Source organism: Dermacentor variabilis, chromosome 11 (genome assembly GCF_050947875.1).
Source record: "Dermacentor variabilis isolate Ectoservices chromosome 11, ASM5094787v1, whole genome shotgun sequence".
Classification (NCBI taxonomy): domain Eukaryota; kingdom Metazoa; phylum Arthropoda; class Arachnida; order Ixodida; family Ixodidae; genus Dermacentor; species Dermacentor variabilis.
The window spans coordinates 30,428,295-30,444,537 of NC_134578.1; the positions used below are offsets into that span (position 1 = coordinate 30,428,295).

Sequence of the window (16,243 nt, forward strand, 5' to 3'; positions counted from 1 at the left end):
CAAATGTCTCCTTATGGACGAAAAGCATCGTTCATTGAGCCTAAAACTTTCTGTTTTTGCGTTTTCGTTTCTGATTATTCAGTAGTCCTTTTTAGACGAGAGCACAACAGAAAAGTTCCAAATAAGGCTCGCGTACGTAGTACTTGACATGTCAGTCCATTTGCAGACTGACTCTAGACGCAAGCAACAGGCTAACGAAAATATAAAAAGATAATGCTCTGTGTCACACGTTTTTCACCGTGAGAAACAAACGTCTCAGTGCCGGTCGATTTGTACACGCCACCATGCCAAGGTTGTTCTCGTTTCTTCACCCCTAACTATGGTGAGAAGCGTAAAGTTATCGCACTTTTTGAACGTTACCATTATTTTGCTCTATATATAAGACAGGGACATGGTACTTTATAGGGACAAGCATCCTGCTCTTTTCTCGCTTCTTCACTCAGCCGTTGTGCTTTCTGCCAAGTGAAGGATGAGGAAGCACCGTTATGGTTAAGGAGCTCTATTGTGGGAGCCTGGTAACAAAACGGTGGGAACGGGGCAGGGACGGTCTTGTAGTTCTGAAAAAAAAAGAAGAGTAGAAAGAGACGACACCGACCAGTAAGCCCAAAGCTAGCGTGCATCAGAAACACCAACTGGCACGAATGACCGCACCAAGTATTCACAGTTGTTAGGGTTTGCTTTTGAACGGGAGCTTCTTTTCGGGATCAGCTGTTTGAAGCCCATAGTTTACGTTTTGTATTTATGTCAAGCACGGTAATAACACTCTGCTAGACACGGACAATACCGATGAAGTGATGCTGGGAACTGTTGATCTGGAATGCGTGCTCGTCCAGTCAGAACCTCGTCAGCGTTTAGCTTCTGTGATAACTGAGTGTAAAGCAATGTATTCGCTTAAAATATTGAGTAATAAAGTAATGATATATTGTATTAACAAAACGCCAGCATCCTTCTGTACCGTCATTCTTTGCGGCGAAAGGCTTAAATGCATTAAACTTGGCATAATCAAACAGGCGCTGAAGTCAGCCTTGAGGGTCTTGGGAAACGGCTGAAGTCTATTGAGTAGTTCCTGGGAACGTAATGTGTCTTTTGCGAATGAAATACCTTTAGACGCAGCGGTCGAGGCTTTGTCAGCGCATGACTTGTGGCAGGTGATAGCGGGATTGATTGAATAAATGAAGAACAGTGCGCCAACTTTATGAATCCATAATAGGGAACTGCTCTTAGCAGTTTGTAGTTTAGTTGGCACCTGGATGATATTTGCATAATTCCGAATGTACAAGCTATCTGCAAAGTCTGAGCAGAGAACTTAAATGAGCGACTGAAAAGTCTGTGCAGGAAGACCGGTTAAGCACTAGAGGTGCGTGAAAATGCTTTTTTTTCTCACTAGGAAGAAGAGTTGAAGCAGAATTTATTATGCTAACAGTGGAACAAATGAACCAGTGACCGAAATTGCAACCTCGTGGGTAACAATGTTTTAAAGACGTAACTGAAAATGATGTTCTCATGTATGTACATGTCTGCTTCTACAACATACGTAGAAGCCATCTGCAAATAGTACTACGAACAGCCAATAACAAAGAATCATTTGGAATATTGCAATAGGTCAAAAAGTATTTAGTTCGTAAGTATGTATGTCACGCCGCGCTTCCATAACAGATCACGCCACTTATACCATCTCCAGAGAAGAGGGAATAACTTCAGTTTCTCTTGACCGTGGCTTGTTCGCCATGTCCTGGAATTATTGTACTGAAACATCCATTAGTCAACAATTATCGAGCTTCCAAATGATTCCATGTGTAGCCCCACTGCACCTGTCGCTATCAAATGAAATTACTGCAATTCTATGCTAACTAATTACAGAAACCATGCGCTTATGTCACATAACACAGTCATTTCACGGCTGATGTCTCAATGGTCCAATTAAATTTGATTGATCACTCTACATCCCAACGCCGATCCGGATCTAATGATCATCAGTTTTGGTAGAATAAACCAAACATATTCCGTGCTCAGCAGCAGCACCAGCGACAGCAACAGCAACGACATACCATTGCAACAAACATCGTTTTCTTCGGGGAAAGCTTCCTGAGTCCTCCCGGAACTCAGCCGGCCTTCTTGTCATGCGTCAGCCCCTCCGGACACCTTCTCGGCTCTGCCCCATCGATTAAGCGCCAACCTGTCACGTCGGCATCGAGCGATTTGCTTTGATGATTCTTCAGATCGAGCTCGAGTGAAACGTTGGATAAAGGTCGTGGAGCGAAAAAAACAAGGCCACTCGACATAATGAAAGTTCGCTAACCTGGCTGAGTCGTTGAAGCGAGTCTTAAGTAGGTCAGAATAGAAGCTGTTTGCGCTATTATCAGAGCTATCCTGTCAGGTGTTTCGAAAACCGTCCGTCAAGGCACATGTCGCGGCTCTGGGCACTTTCATTTCCATTGTGTTCGAGTATCTCTGCTTGCCACTTTCTTTCTGGCGCTGCTCTATAAAAATCGGCACATTTTTCATGTCTGTTTTGAGACAAACGGTGTCTAGGGCTGTTGTCTAGAGACAACCGATGAATTCAATTCTGACAGCTTCGTTTTCTGCACCCGAGCCAGTTGACATCACACAATGAAAACCGCAGTCACGATTGGGCCATTGCTTATAAACCTTTTTTGTTTTTTCATCGGCTACTTCAAGCCTCATTTTGCATAGTGCAGAACTGAAATAGAGTGACACAGAAGCTGGGTAATTAACTATTATGATTATCTACGCCAAAGATTGTGTAGGTGATGATATATATATATATATATATATATATATATATATATATATATAGGTAAATGGAAATTAATGGAAATGGAAAATTAATGGAAATGAAATTGGCTGAAAAAACAACTTGCCGCAGGTGGGGGGAAGGATAGCCCACCTGCGGGAAGTTGTTTTTATTCACTATCATTTTCATTAATTTATAATTTCCTTAATTCTATCGGTAAGTATAAATAATTTCCCCTATGTTGTCCTTGGTGTCATTGTTTGTTGGCTTCTTATGATATGATTAACAAAAATCGGGCCCCTCGGTTAACCCCTTGCTTCTGGTTTATATATATATATATATATATATATATATATATATATATATATATATATATATATATATATATATATATGCGCGACGATGTACCCTTGCGGCTTCACAGAAAACCGCCTGTAGACGTTCCATAGACTATCCCAATACATCTTTGTGAGGTCCGGCTACGTCGCATCACAGCTTTCGAACTCGCCGCGCTGAGCGGCTCACGCAGTGGAGGGCCATCTTTCGGCCTCCCCCCCTCCCCCCTCCGGCGCTTTCAAGTAGTGCAGTTGCAACAGAGGGTCAACTGCAAGTCTTAGAGGCCACTGTGGTGGCGCGCCAAATCCGTTTCGTCTCGTTTGATGAAGTCTGCGTCGTGCCACATCGCGAAAAGGAGTACTCGAAGTCCTTGCGAATTCGGCAGCGCTGCTTCGTTCGTGAAGTCGGTGGTAATGGACGTGCGTTTCTCAAGCTCCGTACATCGGCAGTCACTCCACGATTGGAAACAAATTGCACGGGTCGTGAGCAGCCCTCACCACATTCCTCAGGTGAAGGGGCGGGGGAAGGAAAACAGAGGGGGGAAGGGGGTCGCGGAGAGACGGAGAGCACTTGCTGAAGAATCCGGCTACGCTTCGAAACAGAACAGTGGCGCCAAGTTTGTTCGCTACGGTAGCACAGAGGCGTTCATTCTGGATTCATACGTGACGAATCCGGCATCCAAGCCTTGACCATGTATTCAGTACACTTGCGGAGCTCATCTTTTATTTATTTATTTTTCTTTCTATGCACTATCTGTAGCGTTCGCAGAAGTGGGGTCACCGGCTCCGCAGTGATATTCTACGCTACGCGGGCGTTCTCTGAATACTGCGAGAAACCGTGGCCAACTTGAACGTCTGTGGAAGAAGTCCTCCTCAGAGGCACGGAGTGTGCCGAATTTGGAACTCGGGCTGACAGTGAGTTACTTAGGAACCCAAATTGGCTACAGTGTGCTCTAGGCGGTCACTTGCGCCCAAAACGTGGTGAAGACCCAGTTCGACAGCGATCGGTTTGCGCGAGAAAACGAACGGACATGAAAGTCAATAGCCAAGCGAAAAGGTGACCTCGAAATGCTCCGTATGCGATAACTTCGGCGTCAGAGGCTAAGGTCGATTTTGAAGGGCACCACGGCGCGTCGTTTGAAACCGTGTCAGTGAAATGCATGACATGTGGGACGGCGGTAATCAGTTGTGCTGCGTCTTTGCCGGTGCACAAAGCGCTGTCGAGCTGCTCTGACCCAATCGCGTTTGACAATTCTCCTCTTTTGGACGGCTACTTTTCCCGCGCCGACCGCTTGGCGCCGCTAGGAGCGCGCCTGTGGCAATGCGTATTAGCCTGTGGCGTTGTGTTTATGAAACACGGCTCTTCTAGAAAGTTTTGGTTGGGGTTTTTGTAGCGTTTGAGGTGTCGTGGCCAATCGCGGAGCACTATCGAAACGTCGCTGAAACAAGTAGTGCCGCCAAGTGGTCGCTGTTGCAATAAGGCCGCGTCAAACGCGTGAGTTGGTCGAGCATTGCCAGGTTGCAGAAATAGCAACAGTGCGTTCGCTCAAATGACAAGCGACCTTTCTCAATAAAGGAGCGCCGAAAACAGGAATGCGTCCCAGATGTTAAAGAAACCAGACAGATACAAAACCTATGTCTGATTTTAGCCGTGACCGGAGCGGACTCTAAATCAAAGCGATCCCGTGTGGTCTCGAAACACGTCGCACCCAAAACCAATGGCGTGCGTGAAGCAAAAAAATATTTGGGTCGCCATTTTGTAACACTGACTGTGTCTCGCCTCATAGAGGTCGCCTGCGAATCACTTCCAGTGTGAGAAACCGCTACCACTTATCGTCATTGCATGAATTGTCGAATCCTCTCTCTCTTTCCCCCTTTCGCCTTTAGAACGAGCGCTGGTCGGGATTCCGCGGCCGGAAAAAGACCCGTCGTGTCCCACTTTTCTGGTCAGGACTGAGAACGATAGAGCCGATCAAACTAGAATACCCTGACGCAGCCAGAATCTGGTGATACGGCACGACCTGTTAAACGAAGGGCTCCAGTCTGGAGATTCCGGATGACTCTACTAAGCAGAACACTGATATACGTGGTTAAAACACATGGGTGGGCTAGTTGGTTAGAATCCATGATAAAGTGTATAAGCGCCACTGAACGAGGACGTAGAAAGAAACAGTTACCCGCTGTGGTTGCTCAGTGGCTATGGTGCTAGGCTGCTGAGCACAAGGTCGCGGGATCACATCCCGGCCACAGCGGTGGCATTTCGATGGAGGCCAAATGCGAAAACATCCGTGTGCTTAGATTTAGGTGCACATTAAAGAACCACAGGTGGTCGAAATTTCCGGAGTCCTCCACTTCGGCGTGATTCATAATCAGAAAGTGATTTTGGAACGTGAAGCCCCATAATTTTTTTTAATAGAAAGAAACGTATGCACAGAGACAGCACTTCATCTGTGTATCTGTTTCTTTCTACGTCCTCATTCAGTCGCACTTATGCACTCTATCATGAACTGCTATACTCAAGTCATTTTGCTATTTCGTTACGGGGGTAAAGATTTACGCGGTGATATTATTTTGTTTATTATATTCGGAAACTCGCTATCAGTAACTCGGCATAATGGATTGAACAGGTTGCTTTATACGATACCGAGGCCTTATATACATGCTGGGGACACGTTTGAACTCACTTAAAGAAACAAGCACGAATAAATATAAAGTCTAGTTTAATCAAACACGTTTCCAGTGTTCTACCGATCCGACAATGTCTTGAGAAATACAGGAAAACTAGGCAGCGTAGGCATGAAAGGGGTTTATTCGGAAGGAAACTTACAGGTAAGAGGTCACATTTTCTTTTTCTTTTTGGCTCAGAGGCTTCTGCTCTTTCTCCGGTGTATTTTGTGATCGAAGAAAGATTACTGTGCCATGCGACCTGTTCTTCACGAGCTAGAATCGACCCGTATTTGGTCTGCCGCACAAAATAAAGGCACGCCGTATGCTTCTCTTTATGTAAACATTGGCGCTGTATTCAGCCTCACGATAAAGATCTCTCTCACGTATGGACATATCGCACTCTTAGCGTTGCATAACGCAATCCGCATCCTAAGCATGTCGCCGCGCGTTCGGCACCGATACCTTGCGCAAGCTACGGCGTGATACTCGCTGCCCTCCGAAGCAGAGTGCAGTTCTACGTGTGGCCTCTGTGTTCGCAGTGGCTTCGTTGTCCGCATAATAATCGCCGATGTCGTGGTGCCTGCGGCCTGCAGGGGCTGGCGTGTTTGTGGGACGTGGTCACACGGATTCGTTCCGCCATGACGCCATCGTGTGTTTGCATGCCATAGGGGTCAGTGTCACGCCTTCGGAGTGGGACGTGGCGGGAACGCTTCTTTCTGCGTTCCATTTATATATTGAAGACACGGCTGTGGGCCAAAAGAACCAGAATCAAGTTAGATGTGCTGCAGTCTAATGGCAGAGCCGTATACTGCTTGTCACTTGGGAGGTGGTGAAGACGTCATTGACAACACGTATTTCTAGAACCACTTCACTAATTGCTACATAAGGCATCCAGTGTTCCACATGACTGGAGGTGTGTGCTCTCAGGCCTATGAACCGTATATATTAAATAGCACTTAGGCACCGACGATGTGTCAAAGCGTTCTCATAGATGCTTCGGTGCGGTCGTGTTTGACGTTCCAACGTGATGCCACGGGAGGCTTATGTCCCACAGTCAATCTACCGTTGCGAACCAACCATGAAGGAGCTTTTGCTGCTGAAGTATGCATGTCGTAATTTATTTCTGCATTTGGTCATGAACTAGTATTGTATTAGCAGAAAGATTTTTTCATGACATTTTGATCCTTAGCATGTTTTGCTGCAAGAAATCATTCTCAAGGTTTGCGGTCTTGTTCGAAAAGAACTGCTACAGAGACAGAGCAAGGGTCGGGAATTTCATGGAGGAGCGCAAGGCAGTTTTGTATAATTTTACTTTAAACTCCTCATTGTATATACGACGTTACCTTTGAGCACATTTAGCTATTGCAGGGAAGACGAACTGACTTTGAGCAATTGTTACCGCTTTCTGGGTGCAGCGAATTCCTGTGCAATGCAGAATCCGTTCAGACTATCACGACACTTCGCAGCTCTTTGCTTGCTCTTACGCTGCAGAATTCAAGCTGTGAAACTACTGCTGTCTTCCAGAAAGTTACGTTATTCGACAAAAGGAAAAAGAAATAAGAAACGAAACTGCAAAAGGCTGGGCTCGTCGCAAATACTTTCACTAATGTTTCACGCATGGTTCCATACTTTTTCTGCTTAAACGACATCTGTTAGATTTTTTTCGTCTGCGTTGTTCCTCGACTAAATCTGTGGAGTGAACCATGCGTGACTCAATACTACAAAAAGAAAAACAATGTTGTCAAGAAGCAGCACAGGTACCTACGGCATTCACTTCCGTGAAAGGATTTCGTGCTTTCCTTTGGAGCCTTTAAAATGACTATTCATTTCCGCCCGAACTGACGTGAATGGTCCAACGAAAGAACAGAGCTGTCTGATGAACCCGACCACGATGCCTACGGTACACTGAGCCACGCGCCCTCTCACTATCGTACGTCCTGTCACGGATGAAATGGCAACGTCACGGTCAATACTGCGGCAGTTGCTGCAATCCGATTTAAAGAGTTAAGGGGACGGCGCATTCCGGTACGGTTTAAAGAGCTCAGGTCGAATGACGTCAGTACCGAAACATGCACGGCCGCTAACAAAAGCTGAGCGGATAAGCGAGTTCTCTCAAAAAAACTATAACGCGGAAAAGGTTTAACGTTAGAGGACCTTATGAGCGTTGTCACGCGTGAACCGGCACAAAGCTACAGGGCGCTGACTAGCGATGAATTTCGGGAGCAGACGTAGAGAGGGAGAGGGAGAAGTGGCCGTGGCAAATGAGCGAGGACGGCAAAGGCGCCCTCGACGAGCCGAGAAAGTTTCTGTGGGAAACTCGAAACTCATTCGCAGCCGTCCGATTCTCGCGCTGCTGTGCGGCGGAGGATGGAGCGTTGCGAGCCCGCATTACTACGACACGGCCCGTCCCCAGCGTATGAATACGAAAAACAGTAAAAAAAAAAAATAGAAGGACGTAATAGAAAGAAAACAAAATAGTTCACGAACGCGGCGGAGTGTTGCGTTGCTGCATTGGATGTGGAGCTGCCGCTGTTTGTTGGCTCAAAGGTCCCTGACGTGCGTGCTTTCGCTGAGGCGGGCGCGCCCCCCCGTCTGCATCACTGAGTAGACAGGGCGGCCTGCGCGCATCCGTCAGACGGCGTGACACACCTTGGGGACGCCGTCGTGTGACAACACAATGGCGGGAGGAGCGGTACCCGCACGTATCGTTTTGAAAGAAGAGGAGCCGGCGGCGACACTTTCGCTCCGTTCAAATGAGACGTGAGGTCGGACGTTTAGCGGAGCCGTTCCCGTAGCCGCTGAAGAGGCTTGGCGAAGGTACAGCGCCGAAAATCAACAGCAACAAAAAAAAAAGAAAATTCACTCCTCGCGACCACGAAAAGCGTCGATTGGCATAGCCTAATCTCCCGTAAAACGACGGCGAGGCAAATGGCATCGAGACGGTCGGTTCATATGGAGCTTCGCATGGTAGGATACAAATTGTTAGGCATGTTAAATTAGTGGGAGCGTATGACAAATTGTTAAAATGTTACAAATGTCCTTTGCTTCTGCGAATCTTAAACACGTTCTCCTGTCGAGGGCGCACAATCGCGAAACGTACGTCTTTCTCGTAACTGCTGTTGGTGGTTTGCCGGCCATCCTTCGCTAGGAATAATACCAAGATGGGCAAGTGTGCGTGTGAGTGTTTCTATGACTACTTGCACTGAATAACGCGTTTGGTGCTGGATACCTTGGTTTGGCGTGGCCTTTCTTTGTTTTCTGGCTAATTTTGCTTTTTCTTCTTATAGCACATGCTTTCTTTTAATGTCATACGGATGCTCTGAACTAACCGCCATGTGTAAATGTACAATCTAAATAAATTTAGATGGAGGCCCAGCCGCACTCCTGGGTCCATGCTCCTACTGGTTCGTTCACTTATTTCTTTTGTGTGTGGGATGTGTGTGTGTGTGCGCGTGTGTGCGTGTGTGCGTGCGTGCGTGCGTGTTATCGCTTGAAACCTCTCTGTACTGATTCTCCGCAAACTACACGTTTTCGAAAAACTCGTCAACCACTCCTCTGACTTCAAGCATAGGTGAGTCAATTCTGAGAAATCCGGCAAGCTAGAGGAGCTTACCTGAATGGGAAAAATTACTGGTTACCGGAAAGGAGCAGGAAACCACGAAGGAAACGTGTACGTTTTTCTTGGAAAGCTTCGCATTTGGAAAGTTAGTCATAATCTGGGTGTTGCAGAACTACAGCGGGTGGTTCAGTGTATACGGAGGCGTTTCAACTGAAAGTTCCTGTTCTGTTTGGGACGGGGCGGGGGGGGGGGGGTCATCAGTCAGGGTAGGATGGCACTCTCCGCAGGTTGCAATCAAACGCGCGACCGTATGATCACCCTATAAAATCTACAACCAACGAATACGAGGCACCACGACGAGTTAACGCCCGGAGCACCGCAGCAATCTGTGCTCTGGTCGATGCTCCGAAGACCGGGAGGCACTTCGTTGGGTAAGCGTCGGTTACGCAATACATGGGCCGATTGCTTCCGCCCTTTTAGAAGACATCCCGGTTCCCGACCACCTGTATGGGGCCATTACTCTGGCAATTTAAGAGTTCCTACCAAATAGTAGCTTTCCAGGTGGGTGGGCTGCATTTGACGGTAATCTACGCATAGAGCATAACCATTCTTTCGCGCAGCGCAATGCTTGATAAAACGGAACACGTGGTCACGAGTGGAACCTTGAGCTATTGATCTTCAGATCGCGCAATACGATTAGCGTGAAAATATGTCTACTTCTACTGCTGAATCCCAAACGATGCCTCAGCCTCCTCAAGAACTCCATGTCTAGCGATGTTCTCTCGTGAGGCCCAGCGCAGCAACCTTGAGGCGGAGCTTGATCAGGGTTCAACTCTTGATATTCCAATTGTGTAACGGGATAGGACAACGTATAAGCAGGAAAGAATCAATGCACAAGACACTGCCGGTACCTCGCGCGGTGCCTGTGTGCATCAATTTTAAATAAATTCAATTCAATCGAATTGTTCCTTTTTCCCTATATGCATGCAAAGCTTGCGAACAATAATCGGACCTACAGCCTCAGGCTAGTTTGAGCCCAGTTAAAGATTAAGTAAAAGTAATTTGTGACAGGAAACAGGAGTTCAGATATGAATCTAACACAGAAAATTATACTAGTGTAAATTGAAAGGAAATGTTTACAGTACTAATAGCCAGAATAAGCTATATGAATTATGCAGGAGCATAAGATAACTAGCACTCTTGTATTTTTCACTCTTCCAGATCTTCAAGAGACAAATTAACTGAATAATTCTCTTCTGCATGCTTTGTCTTTTACGTTTTCGCTTGCTTTGCCGCTTAGTAATGGATAACATCGAAGCAACCAGGACTTCCACCGATGAAAATCGCACACCTGCCTGACAGGACCAGCTCATCTTCTCGGTTTCACGTGCTGGCGCACAGGTCCAACGAACATGCGCTGCTTGTGTAACCAAGTGGTACCAGCGGCGCGTTAACAACGTTCAAATCCCCATTTTGTATTCATCAATCTAGCGGTAAATTATATGCCTTTTAATGAACACTAGCTATATGTAAAGAACCAGTTCCTTTGAAGCAGTGTTTGCCTCATCTTCTTCACTCAATACTTACTTACCGCCGGCATCGTTCCCATTGCGCCAGCCACCAAAAAAGAGGCATTATATTACAATCGCGGTGAACCCGAGTAACCGACTATCCTACATCGGGCGCTCCTTCGGCAGACCGGGCAGTCGGCTTGGCCAAGCGCGCCGGAGAAATGCGATGGGAGGAAAGGAAGCATAAAGTTTTCCAAGCACTTATGCAAGCGCTCCTACAAATGGCGCCGCCGAAAGCGACGCATCTTGTGGCGCGTATGAAAGAGGTGCGTCCGCCAGAGCACTCGCTTCTCAGCGGGACCGGTTAAGAGAAGGGAGGCATGCACCGATGCGCCTCGGGCTGAGCCAGTCGTTGTTGTTTGTGCTTGTTGTTCCTTTCGGTGTTGGTAGTTTTGTTGGGCTCTTCCCGTGGTCCCTCTAAAACTGTGCACTGTTGTTGACGTCACGGCTGCTGCCAACTTTTGAGGGGCCGGTGCACGTATTCAGGAAGAAGGATCAATACTCACAAAAAAAAAAGATTTCTTACGGTATAAGCGCAACCATCTAATCGGGAACTAATCGCCACGATGGGCGTAATAAGGATGATGGCGATCGACCAATGGCAACTAGCACATTCTAACAGAAAGTACTGGGAATTCGATCGCTGTTTTTGCGCGATACAAACAAGAACAAAAATCAGCTAACAGTAACCACGAATTTAAGAAGGCGGCCAACCAATCATAAACACAGATTATAAAGGAGAGTCTATGTGAATGGCACCGCAAATTCGTGAGCGCTTTTGATACTCATGAACGCCCCATGATTGACCGTGTCACCCTTGCTTGCGTCGGCCACGAGTATCAACCCACAGTAGGGAAAGCTGAGGTCGTGACTATAGACTACGTCAGTCATGATCCTCAGTGATACAAGGGTCAGATTTCTTAGTGTTTCACAGTCAGACATGTCAGTTGATGACGGCCGGCACACAGTACTAAAGCGTCAAGATATCATTGATGTGTGCAGAGTACAACATTCTTTCTGAATTTTTGAGTCAGATTGTTAAGCTGCCGCCAGTTATACGTACGTAACTCCAATAAATGGTAGTGTATAGGCTAGTTAGCTCTTGAAGATGGATGTAATAAAAGGAAGTGGGAAATATTTGAGGCTCATTGCGTGTTGTCCTTTGCATTTGACATGTGTGTGAGCATTATTGCTTCTATTGCGCTGAGCGATTGGGTAATTTCACTGCTAAAAAGTGATAACATAGCCAGTAAGCGCCACTGATTGCAATTTAACATGTTCGTTTCAATTTCCATACTGCTTGTTTATTCGGGACCACATGCGTATATACTTTGCCTTAGTGATGAGAACACTTTTCTGTTCGCGCATCATCTTGTGTGTGTGATTGCGTTTCTTTTTTCTTGTATGTTCCGTTAAGTATGCAGCACAACTTGGCATCCGCGAACGTAACATTTGGTTTAATGCAAGTATGCTGCACCCATTCTGCAGCGTTAACTCTGGATGCTCAACGTACTTTGATAATCTTATCACAAGATGTACACAGGCATTTTATACTTGGGGACATCTTTCTCGCTTATATTCTATTTATATGAATTCCGGGCAACAAAAGAACACTTGAAACTTGAAAAATCATTGGCCACCCATTGTGTGTATGACGCTTGTGACGGTCAACCATACGCAACATCGAATGCAGCGCTTGGTCACGACAGCTTGCAACGCGATGGGTGACCCACCAGATTGGCTGTCACGTGGCTGATTGGATAGGTAAACTGATTAGCAGTCACGTGTTAGTTGGCTCCAATCGTGACAGTCAACAACACGGCTCATATCACTGGCTAATCACTACCGCCAGCTATACGAAGGGCGAGGCACCGGCCGTTATGCAACGAGCGGCTAGCCAACGTGTTGTCCACATACAGCCTCCACAACACTGCACGGCTTTGATTTGTCGATGAGCAGCGTAGTTTAGCCTACGAGTGCGGCCTCCCTGGCCGCGGCCTGGCCCATGTAGCATCCACAGCAGTACCCATGCCTCTAGTGGCGCAAGCGCGGCGCATTAATGGAGCGGTACATTGAGCAGCATTCGAGGTCGGATGCTCGCGAGTTGTTTAGCGCGCGTGGGACGCTCGGGTTTCTGAAACACGAAATGCGCCACGCCGTTAGCCCCATCACTCGTCGTTTCGCGCTTGTGGCGTATGCTGTATTGACTCGTACATTACTCTAACGCAATACGCTCTCATACATTCAATCGTTTTGCGAATGCACAACGTGAGCGAAAATTTGAGTACTTCGAATATTTACTACATGGGCTCCGCTTGAGTCCATGCGAAAACGAGCGATGCAAGCACTGTCGAAAACGAGCTTGAACGTTGGCAAGTGGTCACTCTTTGCGAAAGATTATGACGTTTTCTGTGTTGTTCTTTTCTTTTCAGTGGGTGGCGGTTCGGCGGGAGCCGTTCTGGCTAACCGGCTCACAGAAGACCTCACCGCAACCGTGTTGCTAATAGAGGCGGGCGGCATAGAGAATGAAGTATCGGACATACCCCTCATCGCGGCAACCATGCAGATGTCCCCACTGGACTGGGCGTACCGAACGGAACCTCAGAAGACGTCGTGTTTTGGCCTAGAAGGAAGGGTACGTACGAACATCATATGTGATTAGATCAAATTCTTCGACTGCTCAATTCGCCGACGATCTAGCCAATCAATAAAGCTGATTTAAATAATTCACTCGCACTGTTTCCAAATCGGAGCAAATTAGTACATAGCGCATTTTATACATTAAACAATGCAATAAAAACAGGGGAATAAGTGCACAGTAACTACTTTCAGAGTATGCGCAGGGCACAGATCTGTACTGCTTTCCGTGTCGTTCGTGCTGTTGGCGCAGTCCAAAATATGAAAGTTAGACAACTTGCCGAACTGTCCGCTTCGCTGAAAACATTTGATTCTGCCCACATATAGCGCAGAATCCACGAGAGGGTGAGAAGGTAATGTTGTTTCAATGTATAATACACTAACGATGACTTATTCCCTTTGCACAGAGAGCACCTTCTCAAAGCCACTTATTTCTTAGACCAACGTAAATGATGAGGTATCTTATTGCAGGTATACGTGTGTGTGGCGGGGAGGGGGGGGGCTACACTGGTCACTGCAACATGCGTAGTGAGTGACACGGCAGTTGTGTGTCTTAACTATATCCGTACCGCGCCCATTGGACATCGTTAGCCCGCTAACGATGGTTCGAAACGCCGGTTTCCAGACTGCGCGCCGCCCACAGAGACACTGCGCTATTGGTCATGAAGGAGGAGAACTATTCTTTTGTTTTCTAAGCAGTTCACTTTTTCCCCTCAGGCAGTAATTTTTGAACGTACTACGAAGTTTTCAAGATGCTCAAAGCAGCAAGCAAGAATGGCCGCCCGCTATCAATGGTTTCAAACGCCGCTTTCGAGAGCCTCCGCACCGCTCACGGACGCTCTGCGCCACGGGACGTGAAGGAGGAGAACTATACTTTTGTTTTCTAAGCAGTTCGCTTTTCCCCCGCAAGGTGTCAATTTTTAACGCACTCCGACGTTTCGCGACCGTAAAAGTATGGTCAAGGTAGACACAGCAAAAAAGGGAAGCCTCTGGGACTGGCGCGCGAGCTTCGAAAGATCTCAGACCTCGTGATTTCGCTGCGTTCGCGGCTGATTTTATTGATAGATCGGTGCAGCAGCGAGTCTGAGGATGATGTCGTTTCGTTGGACTTTGACTCTGAGAGCTACAACGACGCAAGCGAGCCCGGAATATCGGCGGCCGCAGCCTGGCACGCCAAACTGTAGTGCTTGCACTGAAATTTTTCTAGTGGAAAACCTACGGAATGAAAATTTTTCATTTTTTGGGATACACTGTCTATTAGACGGCAATAGATATTGTATATCTCATAATTTTCGTTAAATTTTTTTCTTAGTAGATACAAGCGTGTCTTTACAAACTTTGTTCAACTTTATCCCACAATCTTGATTTTGGCAATTTATTTGAATTTATAACATACATATCGTTAATCAAGCTTTTATGCGTGAAAAGCGTATTCATTCTGGCTTTTGTTTATGTATTACATAAAATATTGAGTGCACTAGTCCCTTCAGAAAGAAATATCTGGCGTAACCTGCAAAACACCTACTTTTCCCATGGTACTGAAACAGTTAAGCTCTTCTTGAATAAAATTATGTGCTATTGCTGGGTAATGTGTTGTGCACCACTTTTAATACAGGGAGCAAGCAATATTGTTGAGCGAGAAACCGCTTAAGCCTATTCTGTTTGCGAATTTCATCGCTGTATACTTTGGTGGGTTAAATGTTTCATAGTAGTTGATTGGTAGGCAGGCATGGCTTCTAGCCTAGCCAACCTTCAAAGCATGAGACCTGCCTGAAACAAGGTATAAGCAACAAGCCGAAAGATTCAAACTTAATCTGAACATTTCGCACGGCGGGAACTTTAAGGGTTGGATGTACGCGCGCCTGGGAGGTGCTTCAACACAGATATAGCGAAGTACGCGTGCAATATCAAATCATTGTATTTTTTTTATTTTTGTCAAAACATGCATCGCTAATGTTGCTAAGTTCACTTCGCTGATTGTTTGTGGCCTCTGCCTTACGGGGGTATGAACCATTGCAACTGTAGGTATCAGCTGTTGATTATAGTTTTTTTGTCGACATTACTCCACGAAGAAATTCCGGGATCCTAGTCACAGACAGCTTCGCTGTAAAAATACACGTCTTCATAAGTCAGGCCAGATTCAACATGTCCCAGACGAATCTCGATTACGTCTTTAATTTTGCTCACATTGAAACTATAGGACAGGCACTTAGCATTATTAGGAAGGTCATCAATCACTAGTCTAAATGCGCATGCGTATGGCGAAAAGCAAAGGCACTAGATCTGCCATACGACACGCAGCGTTTATTGTAGTTGAAGTTTGACATCGTACAGTTACTTTGAACTCATCCCGAAAATCTTAATGGGTGCTCCCGCTGTGCAGAGGAGTCCATGGCCGAGAGGAAAAGCGCTGGGAGGCTCGAGTGTGATCAACTACATGATCTACATCCGGGGCAACCCACACGACTACGACCACTGGGCACAAAACGGGTGCGAGGGATGGTCATGGAAGGAAGTGTTCCCGTACTTCCTCAAATCAGAGGACAACCGAGATCCTGCCGTTCTGCAGAATGGTAGGCGTCCTTGCTGGACGATTTGTACATACGTTCACGTATGATGACTAACTCCTACAAACGTGCGACGCTGTCACGGAGATTAGATGTTCATTACCTGAAAGAATGTACAGTGTACAGAGTGAATCAGTCAATCAAAATTGGGC

At 46.5% G+C, this 16,243-nt stretch overlaps 1 protein-coding gene across 1 annotated transcript in view; it reads left to right on the forward strand.

The window, feature by feature from the left end:
* The window catches only part of LOC142564726 (glucose dehydrogenase [FAD, quinone]-like), a 105,383-nt gene that overhangs the window by 68,796 nt on the left and 20,344 nt on the right, over nucleotides 1-16,243 (forward strand). The window contains exons 2-3 of the mRNA XM_075675864.1: nucleotides 13,320-13,522; nucleotides 15,908-16,097. Coding sequence (XP_075531979.1) covers nucleotides 13,320-13,522; nucleotides 15,908-16,097 — 393 coding nt within the window. The remainder of the gene's footprint in view (nucleotides 1-13,319; nucleotides 13,523-15,907; nucleotides 16,098-16,243) is intronic.